Raw genomic sequence first — 20,046 nt, 5'->3', positions numbered from 1 at the left:
CCCTCTCAACTTTCCAGTCTCCACCATAACAGCCTCAATTTTCCCTGCCTAGAAAATCGGAGTCAGGAACAATAGTTTCTTATCTTATTTATTTATTTATTTTGGCTGTGTTGGGTCTTCGTTTCTGTGCGAGGTCTTTCTCTAGTTGTGGCGAGCAGGGGCCACTCTTCATCGCTGTACACGGGCCTCTCACTGTCGCGGCCTCTCTTGTTGCAGAGCACAGGCTCCAGACGCGCAGGCTCAGTAGTTGTGGCTCACAGGCCTAGTTGCTCCGCGGCATGTGGGAATCTTCCCAGACCAGGGCTCGAACCCGTGTCCCCAGCATTGGCAGGCGGACTCTCAACCACTGCACCACCAGGGAAGCCCAGGAACAATAGTTTCTGTTGTGGAAGGAACCTGAAGGATTATCTGGCCTAGACATGTCACCAGGTACCAGCTGTGATCAATCCAGCCTGCCTACAGAATCTAAGGCTGCATCCAAGCTCCAGAGAAAGGAGGAGTATGGTCAGTTAGCAATGTCTGCCAGGCACCACTGCAATTGATTAGCAATGTCTGCCAGGCACCACTGCAATTGATTAGCAATGTCTGCCATGAGTGCAGCTTTATGAGTGCCAGATACTGCTATTCATGATCTGGTCCAAGTTTTCAGAGTCAAGGATACTTGAGTTAGATAGATGTAAAATCAAGAGCAATATTTTCCCATGAGACCATATCAGATGGTGCCTGGACACCGAATAAGATCAATCTGACTCCTTTTAGTGAAAAAGATATTTCCCTTACAATCGTTCTGCATTTTCTCAAGGAAGAAGTCTCTGGTTCTGGCATGTCTTCATCAGCTTCCCAACACTTGCTTATCTCCCCTTTAAACTAAGAGATAAAGCAGATTCCCAGCAGGCAATAAATTGAAACATTTTGTTTTATTGTACTTACTTTGTACCATTACCTTTTATTTATAGTGAATATCAGTTTTCCCATTTACAGAACCAATATAAAATTTTTTCTTTAAATAAAAGTATTAAACAAAAAGTGAATTGATTGAAAGAAAAATATTAAGTAAACAATAACAAAGATGGTACACATAGATCATTTATATATATATATATATATATATATATATATATATATATATATATATATATATATATATATATACACACACACACACACACAGGACCAAAGCCTGAGAAATGTAACCCTCCAAAGAATTCTGCAAAGTGGAAATTCACTTGCAGAGAGATTTCCTGGTTTGCCCGAGGACACACAGCAAAGCTGTGGGCACTGAGCTTGGGTCTGATGCTCTCCTCAGGACTGAGGAGACTTACGGCCCAGAACACACAGCACCATATGGCAGGAGGTGGGAAGTGCGATGGCCCGGTAATTAAGCTATTCCATGGTAAGGATCCAAGACTCAGACAACCTCAGGAAAAGGGAGTTTATTTTGGGCATAGAAGAAACAGGAATCCTGAGTGAAATGCAGTAACCCCCTGGGGAGCAGCAGTATTAGTAATAGGAGCCCAGGCCCCTCTGCTAACTCCTCTCTAGCCTTTTGGGGCTCTTCTCCACATGCACCTGCTCCTTGGGGCCACCCTCCTGCCCTGTATTCAAATGCCCAAGACTGAGAGAAACCTGATTGGCCAGTTCAGGCCCGGCCTCCCGGATTGGACACAGCTTCTGTTCTAAGTCATCTCATAGGCTGCTGATGAACCTATGGGTGGGCTTGTGTCAGGTGCCCAATCAGCTGCAAGCATGGCCTATAAATGCGGGCACTGTGTTTTCACACTTTGGGGTTAGCTGGGACCTGCTGGGGACCCTGCCTTCCGAAGAACTCTAGTCAAGAAGGGAGGTTGTGATAGGCATCACAGGTGTGATCAGGACCAGGGACAGAGGGGAGAGAAGTGGACGGGTGGTGGGGAGCACCGAGAAGGAAGGGGTTAGCTGTGTGTGGCTGGGGCGACTGCCACGTGAGGGGATGAGCCTCTCACTGAAGCGGGCATGCTGGAATCTAATGGGCCTGGATTGCCGCCTCTCCAAGTCTTGACCTCAGAAATGTCAAGGCGCCAGGGGTGCTCCTGTGAGGTGGATGGTACCCCCTGCACGAAGGCAGCTGGGCGCAGGGAGCCCAGGCAAGATGCTGCCAGATAGTTCATCAGTTCACCCAGGGAATATGATGGAGTGCCAAGTGCGCTGCGCCAAGTGTAGTGAGGGGAGCTGCCATCTGGAGGCGGTGTGCCAGCCCCTGAGCTGCAGAAAAGACCAGTGGAGGCTGGAGCGGGAGGGGCCCAAGGGAGGGCTCCCTGTGACAGCATCAGGACCTGCCACTAGGAGGGGTTTACTTTCCAGCAGCAGGCTACTGCGAAGCCATTGTGGAAAGATCCAGCCGGTGTCCACTTTGCCGGGGCATTTGTGTCCATACTTGGGCCACAGCGTTAAGGATGCTGTAGCCAAGCATTCAAAGGTCACAAGAGATCCCAAATGGGAAGTGACAGGGCCACTTTCTTCAGCCACCCTGTGACCCTGAGAGCCTGTCGCTCTGGCACCGAATCTCAAAGTTTGCGCACATTGAAGGAGGTGGTGTTTCCCTCCCAGGGAAGCAGAACTGACACTTGAAGGATAAAGGGAGCTTGTCACCTAGATGAGGGAGGCGAGGGCACCCCAGGCACAGGGAAGCGCATGTGTAAAGGTGTGGGGGAATGGGGGAGCTCCAAGTGGCTCAGTAGGACCCTTGGGACGCTACCAGAAGGGAATGTCCCAACACGATGCTGGAGAGGCAAGGGGAGGGCCGAGAAGTGGGGCTGGGGGCAGTGGGGGCCACGGCAGGGTTTTAAACCCGGAGCAGCACAGCCCTCTTTGTGTTCTGGAAAGAGCATTCTGGTTGTCCTGCGGTGGGTGGGTGCGGGGGGGTGTGACTGGGGCAGGAAGCCCTGTGAGGAGCGCAGGGTGAAGGCCCGTGGAGAACCCCAAATTCTCCCTGAAGAGGAGCTGCCGGGCTGCAGAGGAGGGACGCTTCAGAGGCAAAACCCGCAGGACTCCACGACTGATGCGGGAGTGTGGAGTCAAAGTGCCTCTCCCCCCGAAGTTCTTGGCTTGGGCCGTAGGACCGGGGAGGAGCAAATGAGGTGTGGAAGTGAACAGCCGAGTGTGCAGGGCTGGGTGAGGGCCCTCTGGCCAGAGATGACCGGGGGCAGCCGGACACCGAGTGTCAGCAGTGGACAAGCCTCACAGACAGAGAGTCCTCAGCTGGGCCTGGTGCAACAGCGGAAGGCCACCTGCCTCCCAGCCCTCGCCGTCTGTCTACACTGTGTGAGCCGGGTCCTGATCCTGGAGCTCTTGGAGGGACAGGTAGGCATCGGTGTTCAGGGTCAGGCAGGAGGTGGGGGCCCGGACTTGGCCTTGCCCAGGAGAGCTGGCCCAGGGGAAGCCGGCCCCCTCCCTCGGGCTGGGGACAGGCACCTCCTCTCCTGCTTCTCCCAGCGCATGCTCCGGGGGTGACTGCAAATCCACCAGGTCAGGGGCTTCCTGGGTGGGAGGCGCCAGGGGCTGGGGGGCCCAGTCTCCAGGGACTCCCTCCTGCGGGGTGGGGGGCAGCCTCTCTTCACCAGCCCCAGTGCCCCCCAGGGCAGTGTTCGGGGGGCCTGGGCCACCGAGGAGACTGGGGGAGAAGAGCAGCAGGTCGTCCCCAGAGGGGAAGGTGCAGTAGGCGTCTTCCTCCCCTGGCGGAGGTGGCAGGGGTGGGAGGAGAGCCCCCTCTGGCGCCCTGGGCCCACCCTCATCGGGCTCCTCCATGAAGGGGTCGTAGGCGAAGTACACCTGGCAGGCCTCGATCTCCAGCGCGTCTGGGAGGTGGAAGAAGAAGTAGCCCTGGTTGGTGAAGCAGCTGGTCACCGAGTGGCCGCTGGTCTCGGTTGAGGATGACGAGCCCTTGTCCTGCTGCTGCAGAAGGAGCAGCTGCGTGGCCTTGGCGTCCCTGTCCAGCACCTCCAGTGGGGAGATCTCGGGCACTGGGCCGCTGGGGCTGAAGGAGGATGAGGGGAAGGGCGAGGAGAGCCACTTCTGCAAGGAGAAAGAGCAGAGGGAGGGTGAGTGGCCACCTCTTCCAGACTCGGCAACATCCCCTATCTCATCCTCCTTCAGCAGTCCGTTCAGGGCTGCCCCCTCCGGGAAGCCCTCCTTGACTGTAGCCCCCACCTCCCAGACACAAACACACACACACACAAACCCTGCCCACTGGTTTGGGGAACCCTCTGCATCAGCCCAGGGGGTGTGGCTGTTTCCCAGCCCCAGCACAGGCCTTCCTGGCTCTCTGTAGATGCCCAGGGGATGTCTTGGTTCAACGTGTAACTGTTTATCGAGCAGCTCCTGTGAGCCTGGTGCCGCTCTTGGTCCCGGGAACACAGCAATGGGTAGAATCCTCAGAGTGTCTGGTGGGGACCAGTGTGAGTGTGTAAACCAACCAAGCACTGCTGAGGCAGAAAGGGTCCCGAAAGCACATCACGGTCACCATACAGATGCCCAGAGAGGGCCTGTGCCCTGGCCCTGGCCCTGATCACACAGCCAGCAGGTGGAAGAGCTGGGTCCCAGGTTCCCCACTCACACTGCCATGGAACCATCTCCAGTGGGGAGCTAATTGTCCCCCAGTTGACCACTCCCTCCTGGCGCCCTGCAGCCCTCCACCCCCCACGCCCTCCATCCACAGAGAGAGGAAAGCACCCATCAGAGCACTTCTCAGTTGCTCTGGAGTCCACAGAGGCCTGGCAAGGAACAGGGAGACCCGGCTTCCTGGCGCTGGCACTCTCTAGCTGTGTGACCCTGGGCAGGTCACTGCACCTCTCTGAGCCTCAATTCCACAACATTTAGCTGCCCCTTTCCTGACTTCCTCACTATGGGCCAGCAGAGAGATGTCAAAGAGGACAATGAAGGTGGAAACACCTGGCACAAATAAAACGCAGACTACCCAGCAGAAGCGTAGGGGAGTGGTCACCCCTCAGGGCAGGGTGATGGGGCCTCAAGAGGGTGCACTTGAGAACCCCCAACAGCCTTCTGTCCTGGGAGCCCTCTGCAGCTGGACTGTGGTCCCCCCAGCACAGGGACCAGGCCTGATGGGACCAGGCCCCCTGCACTCTTGTGCCCAGCACAGGGCCTAGGGGCCCAGTTGATGTTCTGCAGATGAATTAATGGACCAGAAGAGAAACATCCTGCTTCTCCATCCCCGGAGTGAGTTCCCGGGGCTGAGCCACTCAACAAAATCTACCCCCTCCCCCAAACCAGGAGTTCACGTTACAGAGAAAAGGCCGAGAGAGAGGGACAGCGAGGACAAACTAAGGATGGCAAAGAGGAATAGCAGGCTAGGGAGGAAGGGCAAGAGCCAGGTCAGGTGTGGCTCCAACGCTAGGAGAAGCCGCGGAGGCAGGGCCAGGCAGCAGCGCTGAGCAGTGGCCAGAAGAAGCGGGCAGGCCTGGGGCCGGCACTGGTGTGCTGGGCCTCGCTGGGCCGCCCTCAGAGGTGTGTGTGGTCAGGCACTTCCTGGGCCTAGGCCTCCACCCACAATGCCCTGAAGCGCAGGTGGGCGGGGGGCACAGGAAGAAACTCATCCCCCTTCACATACACTGGCACACGCACTCCCGGCTCCCACAGGCAGGGCAGTGGGCCTTGCGGTCGTGGAGGCAGGGGTTCTGGGGCAGAGAGAGAGACAGCAGCTGGCCTGTCACCCACATGCAAAGGAGGGGGTGAGGTCCCTCTTGGCCAGCCCCCAGTCACATCATGCATCCCCAGGGCCTCCTCGGGATACCTCCTCCACACAGCAGGCCTGGGCCAGGCATCTAGACCTGGGGATGGCCTCGTGGGAAGATGGAGTGGCTCGCAACTCTCTAGAAAGGACCCCAGTCCCACCACAAAATGTCCTAAGCCCATAGAATGAGAAGGACTTCAAGGCAGAAGAGGTCTGAGGATGCATCTAGTCCTGCCTCCAGCCGGATGACTTGAATACCTCTGTTGATGGGGAGCTCACTACATTTAGGAGGAATTTTAAGGAGATACATTCCCCGACATCAAGAGTGCTGTAGGTAAGCTACCCCCAGGCATGGGAATTTTCCGAAGAATTCCAGAAGGGGCTATGATCAGCCCTGATAGAGAACACCAAAGCCGGCTCCTGACAGCTCTGGTCCAGCATGGCTTTCCAGCCCCTCAACTTTCCTCCTGGCTTCTCTCCGCCCCCACCTCACCCCTCCTCCACCAACACCAATCCAGGGAGCCTAGAGTGGGGGTGACGTGGTAGAAGCAGCCCACCACATCCCCCTCCCCCCTTGAAACTTCCTTCCTGAAGCATGTGTGGGCTGAGGGAGGGGAGACGACTAAACTTTAAATGGCGCTGAGTGTTCTAACATGTGGGCGTGCACTTTTAAAATGAATCTGTGTTTTGTAACTAGAAATGCCTAGAGGCCTTGCTAACGTCTGTGATAAGTCAGGGAGCCTGGCCAGGGAGTTTCTGCAAGAGCAGGGAAAGCACTAGCCCCACAGGGAGCGGGGTGGAGAGAACTTGCACCTGGCAAACCCTGCTCCACCAACAACCTGGTGCCAGTCATTCTGGCTAGAGCTTCGTGAGCACTTGCTGTGTGCCAGGCAATGTCCTTGGGACCATACACAGAGTAACATTATCCCCCCACCACCCATCAGTTTACAGGTGAGGAAACTGAGACACCGAGAGGTTCTAGAGCTGGCCCAAGGCCACACAGCCAGGAAGTGGTGGAGCCAGGGTTAGAGCCCAGGCAGTCTGGCTCAGACGGGAGCTGCCATTCAGCCTGAGAACACTGGGGAGAGGGGCCCGTGCCCACACGCGAGGCAGCTCACTTTACATTTCTTCTTCCAAAAAGGGCAAAAACCCGCTGTTCCTGCACCTCCTCCCCACCCATTCCACACCCCCGCCCACCCTCTGGCCAGCCCGTGCCACCTGCCTACTCTGCCCTCCACCTCCAGACGCCTACCTGGAAATCTCCTCCATGCTCGGAGCTCAGCTGGGAAAAGAACTCCGAGGGGTCTGGGATGTGACACTTCAGAACCTTCTTCAGCCTGGACAGGGGAGAGGAAGGGAGGGAAGGAGGGTGAGAAGGGAAGGGGATCGCAGTGTCCTGCCATCAGCCCCCCGCAGCTCTGAGGGCAGGGCGCAGAGCTGTTCATTTATTTTGTCAGTATTGATCGTGTACCCAGTAAGGGAGGGTATTGTGCTGGGCACTGGGGACACAAGAATAGCCAACAGAGAAGGTCCCTGCTCTTAAGGGACTGACATTCTAATGGGGAGTCAGACAGTGAAGCAAGTGTGCAAGTTTACCATTCATTGTAATGTGGAGACAGAGGGCAGGTTGCCATGCAAGAGAAGGATGTGAGGGTGGGGGACCACGCAAGCCAGAGAGGTAGGGGACAAAGAAGACTGGAGCAGAGGGAACCAAGAGGAGGGAGGTAGGAGAGAGGCTAGATGGTGGGCCACCTAGTCAAGGCTGCCATGGACGGTGGTTCAAGCTGTGCACTGCCCAAGGGCACCTGGGGATTTTTGGGGGGTGGGGGGGCAGTGGTGAAAGGAGGCTGAATTCCAGCCCATGCTCTGCTTGCCAAGCTGAGTGCCCCAGTATCTGTGTGCATCTGCCTCAAGTTGTATGCCACAGCCTCAAGACCCCAGAAAACCTGGCTGCCACCCAGAGGTCCAGGCTCGGGTCCCAAACTCCTTTCTGGTCTCTGGCCACACCCACCTCCCTGCATTTTCAGTTCCTGGAATGCTCCTGCCTTGTTCCCACCCAGGATCTTTGCACAAGTTATTTCCTCCTCCTGAGATGTGTTCCCCGACCCTTCCCTGCCTGGTTCACTTCTCCTTCAGATTTCAGTGGAATCATTACTTCCTCAGGGAAGCACCCCCCCAACCCCCGGCCACCCCTTAGCTGAGGTTCCTTTCCCTGTTGTCTGCTTGCAGTACATATGGTACCTTCCTTCCTTCACCAGCCTAATCACGTGTGTCGTTATAAACGTGCATGATTAAGATGTATCTGCCTTCCCCCATGGGACTGTGGGTCCATGAAGATGGGACGACATGCCTGTGGTTGCCCTTGCGTTCCCAGCACTCAGCACCGTACCCAGTCCAGAGGTAGGACTCAGTAAATAAAGGAATAAACAAATGAGTGCCCAGACGCATGAGGACCGCCCCCAACACACAGGCAGCTGGAACGTGCGCACACACATACTCAAGCCCTGGGCATGATGCTCTGGGCAGGGCTCCCATGGGGCTCTCCCTGCCCCACTCCCCTCGGGCTGGTTCCATGGGCTTCCATCTTTGGTGGAAAGGCCAGGTGTTAGGCAGGGGGGGGCTCTTGGGAGGGCAGAGGGGGCACTGGAGAGTGAGAACAGGGCTTTCAGCCCAGAGCCTGACCTGGCGGGGAGGGGGTCGTGTCAGACAGGAGGATGAAAGACAGGGAAGGGAGCGCTCTTACCACAGCCCGTTGTACCGAAAGCTGGTCAGCAAGTAAACCAAGACGACGAAACCAAAAGTGCAGCAGAGGCCCAACACGATGTGGCCCATCGAAGGGAGGGGCAGGGTCTTCTTCCTGGTTGCTGCCGGGGGCGGGAGGAGGAGAAGGGGAGGGGTTAGAGAAATGCTCCCACCCACCCTGGTTCAATCCAGCATCCCCCACCCATGACCTGGTGCTGAGGGACAGGCCGACCTCTGACCCAAGGCCTTTACAGGGTCCCAGCTGGTCCAGCAGAGCTGCCGTGTGCCCAGCCACCACGGGGCATCACGGCCGACAGGATTCGTCACAGCATCCCTGCCTCGGTACCATGGTACCCACTTTACAGATGAGGAAACAGGCTAACAGGTGAAAACAGCCCACCCCTGACCTCGGCAGAAACCAACAGTTTGAAGTTTCAGGGTGGAGAGAGTGGAAGGAGCCTCACCGGCCTCCCCACTAACTCACGAGGCCAATGGCAATTCCCACCCCCTCACTGATCCCCTGTTCCCATCTGTAAAACACGCCCATGTTGCCCAGCCTGTGGGTCACATCAAGTGAGCTAATGATGGCCAAAGGGCTGTATACCTACACCCCAAGCCTCCCGCACCAGCCACTGCCTCCCGCCGGAGCTGCATGCCCACCCCAGCTCCCCTTCAGTACCTGCAGGCCTCGTCCTGAAGACCAGAGGCTGGCTCCAGGGGCTCCAGGCCTCATGGTTGCCTAGCTGGGGCCTGGCCCGCACCTGAAGCTCATACAGCGTGTCTGGAGCCAGCGTCTCCAGGGAGATCCATTGCTGGTTCTGCCTGAGGGTCAGCAGCGGGGTGTCCTGGGGCAGAAACAGGGCTGTCAGACCAGAGGGGTCCCCACTGCCCACCTCACCTCCTGTGGCAGGGCTGGCCGAGACGCCGAGCAGAGCAGCACCTTCCTTTCTTCCCTCCAGCCACCTGCCCTCCACTGTCCCCTCATCCTACAGAAAGGCTGCCTGACTACCCAGTTGCTGGGCCCCAAAACTCCAGGGTCATCCTAAACACCTCCCACACCCAAAGCCATCTGCCAATCAGCTGGTTCCACGTCCAGAGCCTGGTTCCACCTCTGGAAACTATTTCTGCACCCTTCCGCCTTCTCTCCACTCCTTTCTCCTCCAGGTCTGAGCTCCCACCACCTCTGGGCACCATACAAGGTCGCCCTGCTTCCCCTCCCCCCCCCCCACCCCGTGCTCTGCTATAGTCTATTCTCCACTCAACCAGAAAGAGGGATTTCCCAAACACTTCTCCCACCTCTGCCTCACCCTTTTTGCTTTTCTTCCGGTGCCCTAGACACACAGGCCATGTCTTGCCTTTGCAGTGGCTCTTTCTTCTGCTTGGAAGACCCTCCCCAGATCCTCAAAAGGTCAGCTCCTGCTTGAGCCCCAGATCTCAGAAAGACCTTCCCTGGTCACCTGAGTCTGAAGTAGCCTGGCCCAGCCCTTCTCAACTGTGTTATCACGTTTAACTTTCATGATAGTACGTATCGACATCCCATAGTCTCCTGTTTCTGGGCACCAGCTGTCTGCCCCCATCCCCCACGTGAGTTCCCTGAGAGCAGGCAGCTCATCAGGCCCGCCCTCCACTCTCTCCCCGCATCTAGCACGTAGTAGGTACTCAGTGAATGTTTGTTGAGTGAGTGAGTGAGCGAATAAAGGAATGGATAAATGAATGAGTAAGCAGCCAGCCCCTGTGGACTTGTTTTGTTTGTTTGTTTGTTTGTTTTTGGCAGCACCCCTTGGCATGTGGGACCTTATTTCCCTGACCAGGGATCGAACCCACGCCCCCTACAAGGGAAGGGCGTAGTCTTAACCACTGGACCGTCAGGAAGTCCCAACTCCCGTGGACTTGGAGCACACTGGATTTGAAGAGGGAAGGGTGGCTGCTCAGGGCCTCTGAACTCTCCAGAGAGGGCAGTCGCCTGCCTCTTGGCTTTGTAAGTCTTGCCTGGAATCCACCACCAGCTGGACCCCTGGGGTGTCAGGGGACACACGGAGGGAGGGGGAAGCAGGGCAGGCAGTACAGAGGAGCGGCAGGGGTTGCTTAGGGGCTCCTGTGGCTTTGCTGAGATGAAGGATGGACAGGGTGACGAGGACAGGAAGGAATCAGGGCAGGTCGGGATGGAGCTAGGTACTCACCTCCCAGCTGTGGCCCGGGGACCTTGTCCGGGCCTCAAACTCCACATTGCTTTGAATGTAGTGGGAGAACTGGGAGACATTCCAGGTTATGTTGCATCTGCGGGTCTCTATGTGGACGACTTGGAGGGAGTGGGGGGACATCAGACGAACTGGAGACGGGAAGAGGAAAAAGGAGAGAGAAAAAGCTTGGGGGACACCGGAGGCTGATGCTGAGATGAGAAACCATGCTGGGCTCCCACCTCCACCTTTGCACAAGCTGCTTCTCCCTCCCTGCGTTCCCTTTCCCCAGAGACTGGCAGGTCCCTGCTCAAAGAGCACATATTCAGAGAAGCCTTCCCCAACCACCCACCACTCCCTGTGCCCCTCACCTGTTTCATTTCTCTTCCTAGCACTTATCAACACCCAACGTATTAAATATCTACTCCTGGTCCTTTATTCATTTTCTGTCTCCCCCACCAGACTCTGAGCTCATTGATGGCAACGACTCGATTCTTTCGGGTATCCTTGGTTCCTGGAACGTTACCTGGCACATGGTAGGCTCTTGATTAAATACCTGCTGAATGAATGAATCAAGGCAGCCTTTCTCTGCACTCAGAATTGATCAGAGAGTTTTACCTGGATCATCTCATTTATTTTATTTAATTCTATCTCATCAACCTTATATGACTGTAAGATTGTATGATTCTGAAGTTCAATTGTTCTAAATTTTTATGCTTCTGAGACTCTGTAGAACCACACAAATAATAATAAGCAAATGTTTACTGAGCACGTGCTAAGTAGTTTCTGTGTCTTGGCTTATAGACTCCTTACAGCAACCACTGGCAGCAGGTAATTGGTTATCCCCACTTTACAGATGAGGAAACTGAGGCTCAGACATGTTAAATGATCTGCCAGTCAGATTACACTCAATTAAGGCAGGGCTGCATGTAGAACCCTGGATCTCACCCTCTGCCCCCGTCTCTTCCCTAGAGATGACCTCCAAGTCCAGGAAGGGAGGGGGGTGAAAGCTGGGGGTGGGGCAGAGCACTCAGTCGTTCAACAAACCTTCCCAGAGCACTGCCCAGATCGAGCCTGATGTTGACTATTCAGAATGGAGACACAGGGATGGCAGAGGCTCTGCCCTCAGGGAAGTTCACAGCCCAGTGAGGGAGACAGACCCATGATCAGGCAGCAAAGACCCAGGACATAAACACCCTGAAGGAGGTGGGGGAGTCTGGGAAGGACTCCTGGAGGAGGTGACTCTTCACTGAGCCTTGAAGGGTGAGTGGGAATTTTCCGGGTGGGAAGAGCCTTCCAAGCAGTGGGGCCGGCGCGTGCAAGGACTCAGAGGCATGGATGGGCAAGTTGAATCTGGAGAGCTGGGCTTTGGTGTGGCAGGAATATAGGCCACGAGAGGAGGCGTGCTGGAGAGGGAAGCCAGGCCAAGTGGCCTTGAACACCAGGGTAGCGACCCGGGACTTCATGCCAAGTTCAGCGAGCAGTGGGTTGGTCAGATGTGGGCATGGAAGCTGATGGGGAGAGACTGGAGCAGGGTGACCCCAGAGGGGGAGACAGGGAGGGAGGTGCCCACCCCTCCAACCCCCTCCCAGCCCCACCCTGGAGTCCTCTCTCACTGTTGTCAAAGGGCTTGAAATTCTGGGTCATCATCCTCCTCCACCTCTCCCCTTCGCGGCACATCACGGTCAAGTTGATGACGTCAACTATGGTCAGTTTCTGAGACTGCAAGGGAAGGAGGCCAGGGATGTAGCTGCCAGCAGCTGGTGCAGGGAGGGGGAGGCTGCTGGGATGAGGACGGGGGAAGACAGGAGGGGAGACCGCGACTGCGACAAACAAGACCCCCTCCCTGAGCCCCTCCGCCTAAGGCAGGGCTCAGCAAGCTTTCTGAAAAGGGTCAGTTAGTTAATATTCTTGACTTTGCAGGTCATGTGGTCTCTGTCACAACTATTCAACTTTGCCGCTGTCGTGTGAAAACAGCCGTGAGAAAACATGAGAGCAAATGTGCTTGGCTGTGTGTCAATAAAATTTTATTTATAAAAACAGGCAGCAGGCTGGTTTTGGCCCATGGGCCATAGTAATTTGTCAATCCCTGATCCAAGTGAAGTGAGCTGCCTTGGGAGGGAGGGAGTTCCCCGTCACAAGAGGTGTGCAAGCAGGATGAGCCCCCAAGAAGGTGCAGGCCCGGACCTATCCTTGCATTATAGCTCTGAGTGTGAAAGCTTCCTCTCCCCATCTCTCTCCAGCCCCACACCTTCACTTTTCTGGAAGGAAATGGCCAGGAACCGAGCATCTCCTGTGGGCAGGCCCTGTTCAGGTACCTTAGGCACTTCTCTGGCTGAAGCTCACAGCTGTCCATCCACACATTGCAGGTAAGAAACCTGAGGCTGGGACTGGTTAAGGACCTTGCCCCAAATCACGCAACCGGTCAGCAGGGGAGCCTGGATGCAAACTCAGGCCTCTGCGTCCAGAGTCCCACAGAGACTGTAGCCCTGGCCAAGTGAACAGCTTACGGCGGCCTCCTCCCTGTGCGGAGGGCAGCTCTGCAGCCCTGCAGGAGGAGGGTCTGGTGCAGGCTCTGTTAGCATCTGCATTCCGGGGTCCGGGGTGGTGTTTTCAGGCCCAGGACCCCGGGCACAGCCCCTCTGACCTGCCGCAGGGCCCACTGTGAGCAAACCTTGAACTTGATCATCAGAGTTCCTGGAGCGGAGAACAATCGCTTCGTCTCCACCCCGAGGACCCCGCCCCAGCCGTCTACCAGCTGCTGTGGGGGCCAGATTTTCCAAGATAATAATAGTATCATCACATTATTACAGTAAGTCCCCTACATATGAACGAGTTCCGTTCCGAGAGCACGTTCGTAAGTCCGATTTGTTCGTTAAGTCCACGAAGTTAGCCTAGGTACCCAACTAACACAATCGGCTGCATACCACTGCTTTCACACTTGCTTCCACCAGGCATCCCGGGCTTGAAAGAAAGATACTGTACGACTGTACTCTATACAGTACTGTCCAGTAAAGTGCATAAAACACAACCACTTGTAGAGGATGCACTCACGTGACAATGTACGCCAGACGCGTGAACTAACTTACGCGATTGGACATGCAAACGCACACACGCACCTTTGAAAGTTTGCAGCTTGAAGGTTCGTATGTAGGGGACTTACTGTATTATTATTAATGTAATTGTCGTTGTTGCAAAGATGCCAATAATACATTCTGCTGAGTACTGACCCTGTGCCAGGCCCTCTACCAAGCACCTCACGTATAGTATCTCATTTAATTCTCTCAGCACCCAATGAGACGGGCACAATTACTATTCTCATCCTACAGGTGAGGAGACTGAAGCACAGAGAGGCCGAGGGACTTGCCTAAGGCCACACAGCTAGATGGGGCCGGGATCTGAAGCCAGACCACCTGCAGCGCTGCGGGGGACGGGCACAGCGATCTGGTTCGAGGGGCTCTGTCATTGTCAGCTACACTGTGTCGTGTGAGCTCATCTCCACAGTCTCCTGCTCCTGGAGAATGTGTAGAACCTGATGAGGGTTGGAAAATGTGGTCTGGGCATCTCTGGTGCCCACCGCTGCCAAGAAGGGTTTGCCAGACAATAATTTGATGCACACAGCCTCCTGCTCTTTGAGAGGCAGCCTAGTGCAAGGTTGAAAGGCCCAGGCTGGGGGTCTCACAGACCTGGGTTCAATCCCAGCTCTGCCTCTCCCTGGCTATGGGACTTGGGCAGGGACCTCACCTCCCTGAGCCTCAGTTTCCTCATTGGTAAGAAGGGGACAGTGCTGGCACCCACGCACAGTCGTAAGGATCCCCTGGCAATCGGGTCAAGGGCACGTTCTGTCCTGGGTGGCTTTCGCTTGATTCTCAGAACAACCCTACCGGGTAAGGATCGTTATTATTCCCTTTTACAGAAGGGGTAACGGGGACTCAGAAGATGCTCAACGTCACCCAGCTGGTATGCGATGGAGCCAGGGCTGGAACCCGGACCGTCCAGCTGTGCGATCCACACTGCTAACCCCACCCCACCCTGTACTTGCCCAGACCTCGGGAGGCGTCGGATACGGAGGTTATTATGACTAGTAGGTGCTCTCCCCACTTGGTAAAGAACACAGGAGTGTCGCAGGCTCCACAAAGCGTGGGGGACACGGCAGGAGCAGAAGCAGAGCGGCCGATGCCTCACGCACCTCAGATCCCTCGACCCCCAGGTCAGGCCTCTGTTCTCCTTGGATGGCACCTCCCTCCTTCTGCCTCCTCAGCCCCAGAAGCCTGCTCTGCCGCAGCCCCTGGCCACCGGGCTTGCTGGGCCCCGGCTTCTTCCCCGGAAGGACGCCCCTCTGCACCCACCGGCCCCCCGGCCTCTCCCCTCAGCTACGGCTACTCACATCTGGGGGTCCCAGGATGAGGTTACATGCCCAGGATCCCGGCTTCACTGGGAGCAGCTCACAGGATTCGTTCCACTGCCTTTCAAGACAAAAGAACCCTCTTAGAAGAAAAAGACGGACCCCCCCCACCCCGACCAGAGCTGGCCCTTGGGAGAGTCCCCATGCAGCGTTGCTGGTCTGTGCCCGGGCCCTATGCCAACCCCCACGTGCCCACCTCCCTTCTTGAGCATCTTTTCCTGCCTCTTCATCACAGCCAGGCCTCAATGCGGCTAAAGTGATCTAGAAACAAACCAGTTCAGGACACACGGCCTTCCCCGCCTAAAGCTCTCCAAAGTCTCCCCATAGGGTTCAGGGTGAAGATGACCCTTGATGGGGCCTTCAGAGCCCCTTGGAATCACCGTCCACCTGGGAGCCAAGGTCAAACCCCAAAGCCACCTCTGCTGGCTGCCACCAGGGTGTTTGGATCACGGTGACACTTCACCACCTCCTTCCCAGTCTCCAGTTTCCCCAGCCACTCCCCAGTTCCCCGTCCCCACAGCTGCCCTAGGCATCTGTCAAAAGCCCAGGTTACTCAAAAAGTTCGGGGATCCCCCTTCTGCCCGCTTTGCCTCTAACACTGAGTCCAGCCTCGGCGTAGCAGGTGAGCAGCCCAATGTCCCCAAACTACCTTGTCTGGCTCACGCCCAGCCCCTCCACTGCAGCCTGGACTGCACGCCCCACTGCCACTCAGGGTCCAGGAGTCTAAGTATCTGACCCCCAAGTTCTTCCAGACCCCTGTGACCCCAAGAGTCTGTGGGTCCTATTATTCCAAGATTCTCAAAGTGCAGAGTTCTTGGGGTCTGAGAGCTAGGATTTCAATAGTCTAGAAGTAGTGACTAGCAGAGATTCTGATAGTCACTGTCCTGGTCCTGGTGGACCTGGGCAACCTCCCTGACATTCCGCACATTTGTCTGTCGACCCCACACACACCTTTTATCCGGCTGGGCATGGATGCGGCACGTCGTGACCTGCAGTCCCCCATCCCGGCTCCAAGCACAGGAGATGTTGGCTCTCGAGTTGTAGAAGCACGTGAGCTTGGAAGCATCTGCTGGTGAGATGAGGCGTGCGTGGCTGGCTGCAGGGTGCCCATGGCCCTCTGGGGTTCGCCCGCCACTCCTGTACCTACCAGGTGAGGAAGTAGTCAATCCTGGCAGGCAGAGAAGGGGTTCGTGAATCCATCTGAGAGAGGACAAAACTGAGCCCCATAGCCTGCAGTGACCCCCAGACAGGTCGAGGCAGGGCAGGGACAAGAAGACGGTGTCTTCCTGCGGCTTGGAGGGGCACATGGGTGCGGTGCGGGCAGGTGGAGGGCTGAGGGAGAAGGCGGACACCTGGTCTCTGGTCCCACTGCCCCCCTCCCCCCCCGCCTCCTGCCCCAGCGGATGGAGCTTCTGCCAAGAAGCAAGGGTCCTGGAAGAAGTTCTAGAAGGGCCTTGGCCTCCTCCCTGAGGGAAAGCACAGCGGTCCAGATGCCAGGGTCCTCACCGTTCACCGATGTAGATGCCCGAGGGATGGCCAGGGGCCAGAGGACAAGGAGGCACAGACACCAGGACAGGGCAGGAGCCGCCATCACAGCCACGGGTGGGAGCTGGGGAAGGGAGCCCTGGATGGAGGAAGCAGGAGAGAGAGCATGAGCCACGTCCTCCCCTGCCCAAGAGACCGGCTGGGCCCTGTCCTCTCAAGGCGCACCCCTCTGCTCCCCACCATGCCAGCCTCAGGGCCTTCGTCTCTGTGGGTCCCTCTATCCCACACACGTTCTTTTCTTCCCTTTTGAGATTCTGGGACCCATGTTGTCATCGCTGAAAGGACTCTCAGAGCAGGCCCAAGCCCTTGTTCAAAAGTTGGGGACACTGAGGCCCAGAAAGAGGAAAGATTGCTTAAGTCCACATAGGGAGGCCAGCTCAGAGCTGGAATTAGAACCCACCTCCTCTCTACCCGGCTGCTCCCTTAACCACACCAAAACTATTTGTCAACAGGTTCCTCTATGCTGGGCTCTATTTTAAACTCTTTAACTGCGGCAATAAGAGCATCTACTGGAGATACACTCATTATCCCCATTTTCAGATGAGAACCTGAGGCACAGAGAGGTGAAGCAGATTACCCAAGGTCACACAGCAGATAAGAGGCAGCTGTGGAATCTGAGCCAGGGTAGACTGCCTGGAGCCCAATAGACGTGTGCTGACTACCTCACAACAATCCCTCACAGCAATACTCGTGGAGGGAGTGGGGTGGCGGGTAGGGACTGGACACCCACCCTGTGCCAGGCGCTTCCCGTACACCAGCTTATCTAATCTGCCCAGCAACAGGGGTTGGGTGCATGCATTGTCCCCTTACACAGATGAGGAGACCAAGGCCCCAAGCCATTAACCAGCCCAAGGTCACATCGCAGAAGAGGCAGAGCTGGGACTCCGTCCCCGCGCTCAGCCCCAAAGTCCATTCCCTCACATGGTTCTGCCCTGCCCAGACCGTGTCCCAGGCGCTGGCCCCAGAGGTAAGGCCCACAGTATCCATCCACACCCTGGGGAGGCAGGGACCGGCAGGGGCATGGCCGACCAGTGGGCATCTGGCCTGTGTGTGGAAAGGAGCCCAGAGAAGTACCCGGGGGCACCTCCTTGCCCGTCCCACTGTCCCCACAGGGCAACACTCCTGGAGCGGACCTGGTTGCCTCTTTCTTTGGACCCTCCAACCCCCTATAGCAAAGGGCGCAGGGTTGGGACCCCATAGGGCACAGAGCCCAGGCAAGGGGCTCCAGCAAGACCCCTGTGCCCCTTACTCATCGATCATGGCCCTGGGGAGGGGCCCTGGGGATCCCCTGGAGGGTGTCACCTGGGGCCGGACCCCCGCCAGCAGGGCCAGCCAGGACCAGGACAGGGTCTGGCGCAGAGCCTCAGGGTGAGAGGAGAAGGGTGGAGGCAAAGGTGTGCAGGATCCCAGGAAGGCCAGGGCCAATCCACAGCCCCAGCCGAAGCGAGTTGAGCAGAAGTAGCATCACCTAGAATGAGCTCCCCTCCACCTGTAGCCGAAAGGGTGCAGCAGTGAACCCCAAGAGGGCAAAGCGTGAGGAGGATGCAGGGGGCAGGGTGAGGAGGGCTTCTAGCAGTCCCCAAGGCTGACCCTCCTGCAGAGGAGGAAACCGAGTCTCAGGTAGGTTAAGGAACCTGCTCAAGGTCACAGAGCAGGGAAGAGGCCCAGCCTCAGGGAGGGCAAGTGGGACCTCTGAGTCCCCAGTGCCTTCCGTCCTGGATTCTCACGCACACCCACGCCCGTGTGCCCTGCCCTTCGTGACTTACTGACTCATTAGGTCCCCAGCGCAGCCCTGAGAGTGTGTGTTGTCATCCTTATTTGATAGACACCAAGACTAATGCTCAGAGCTGCCCAAGAGATGGGACTCAAACCCAGGTCATCTGACGTCAAGTTCGAGGAAGAGATTAACAATGGTGATGATGGTGGTAATGGTGATGGTAATGATATGGTGGTGACAGTGATAATGATGATAGTGGTGATAATGACTAGCGCTCAGCCCTCACGCTGCCCGGCACTGCCATTAGCACTTCGCAGATATTACCTCATTTAAAGTTCACAGCAACCCCATGAGGAGGTACCATTATGACTCCTTTTATCAGATGAGAAGACTGAGGTACTCGTTAAGCCTCTTGGGGTAAAGCTGGGATTTGAACTCAGTCAGTTGCCGTCTGAGGTTCTGCCAGGGCTGACGTCATGGGATGTAGGGTACCGGGCGGCTGGGCGAGGACACGAAGCACAAGCTCGGTAGCCGGAGACACGTCCTACCTGACCTCTGACCTTGACGGACCCCGTCTCCCCTCATCCTCTCTGGCCAAACCCCCCACCACAGGGCTCCCTCTTGCTGTTTAAGTCTGGGGGCGCCTCGCCAGCTGGGCGTGGGATGCTGGCTGTGGGGGAAGCAGGGGGACCCTTGGGGATGGCCCTGCCTCTCAGGTGCTCCAAACACAGTTAAGGGTGGGAGGTCTCGGCCCCAGGAGTGGAGGGAGAGCCTGACCCGCAGGGAGCCCCAGAGGTGGAGTCCCATCCCCTCCAGAAGCACCTGCAGAGCCTACTGACCTGACCGGTCACACCGCCAAGTAAGGGACAAAGCTGAACTTGAACCCAGGGGTCCGGCCTCCAGCCCAGGGCTCCCAGAAACCTCGCAGCACACTCACTTCATAACCAGGTCTCAGAGGCGTCCCTCTCTTTTCCCCTCGCCCCACAGCCTCCTAAGGTATCCTTTACACAGGGGCACCTCCCCGGTGTAGGCCGCACCTCTCCCACCCACATCCCACACCTCCTCTGGGCACCCAGCACATCTGAGTCTCAGCTGGCCTTGCCCCTCCCAGGACTCCCACCTCCTTCCCCACCCCTCTGGGTTGGGGGGCCCAGCACAGGGCCTGGGGAAGCCCCTCATCCCAAAGTAGCCCCCGGCCTCCCACGGGGAGAGCTGGGAGGGAGGGAAAGCCTAGGACCAGGGACCAGCTTTTCCTCAAGCCTGAGCCATGAGAGCAGGGCCTGCCTCGTCACTGGGGGATTCTAAGATAAGGTTGGGGGTGAGGGCTGGCAGATGGGAGTTCAGGCAGAAACTTCTGGAGGATCTGAGTCAGAGCTGAAAGTCATCCCCGTGAGCTTCACCTCCAGCCCCCTGGCTGGTGGCAGGGGCCAGGAGGGAGCCCCGGGTACCTGGGGACTGGGCAGGGGCAGGGTAAGGGCAAGGTGGGACTTTACCTAGCTGGGACATGGGGCTGCGGCGTGCTCTCTCTGCTTCTCTCCACTGCTGGGACTGCAGCCATCTCCCCGGGGCCCAGCTCCGGCTCCCTCGGCCCAGGTAGTAGACGGCTGATGGGGCCAGCCACCAAAGACTAAAACCCCAAGGCCAGCCCACTTCCTGTGCAGAGGATGGAGGGGGCAAGGCCTGGGGTGGGGAGGCGGGGGAGATCTGGCTGGTTAGAAAGCCTGAAACTCCTGTA

At 57.1% G+C, this 20,046-nt stretch overlaps 1 protein-coding gene across 5 annotated transcripts; it reads right to left on the bottom strand.

Moving 5' to 3' along the window:
• Positions 1-1,418: 1,418 nt before the first annotated feature.
• IL2RB (interleukin 2 receptor subunit beta) lies at positions 1,419-19,916 on the bottom strand. Of its 5 annotated transcripts, none has more exons than XM_033866122.1 (11): positions 19,805-19,916; positions 16,556-16,673; positions 16,197-16,217; positions 16,001-16,118; positions 15,032-15,110; positions 12,261-12,366; positions 10,648-10,796; positions 9,147-9,312; positions 8,469-8,589; positions 6,978-7,062; positions 1,419-4,050 (listed from the first exon to the last, which is right to left on the bottom strand). In XM_033866122.1, exons 2-11 carry the CDS (start codon positions 16,638-16,640, stop codon positions 3,292-3,294), a joined length of 1,689 nt encoding a protein of 562 aa, XP_033722013.1. In that variant the 5' UTR covers positions 16,641-16,673; positions 19,805-19,916; the 3' UTR covers positions 1,419-3,291. The 5 variants fall into 5 exon arrangements, with proteins under 5 accessions (XP_033722013.1, XP_033722014.1, XP_033722012.1 ...); XM_033866123.1 differs by having other exon boundaries at positions 16,001-16,115; XM_033866121.1 differs by having other exon boundaries at positions 16,001-16,217.
• Between the last annotated feature and the right edge of the window lie 130 nt (positions 19,917-20,046).

The sequence above is a fragment of the Tursiops truncatus genome, chromosome 11 (assembly GCF_011762595.2).
Source record: "Tursiops truncatus isolate mTurTru1 chromosome 11, mTurTru1.mat.Y, whole genome shotgun sequence".
Lineage (NCBI taxonomy): Eukaryota > Metazoa > Chordata > Mammalia > Artiodactyla > Delphinidae > Tursiops > Tursiops truncatus.
The sequence above is the reverse complement of the archived record's forward strand: the minus strand, read 5'-3'. Positions and strand labels throughout refer to the sequence as shown.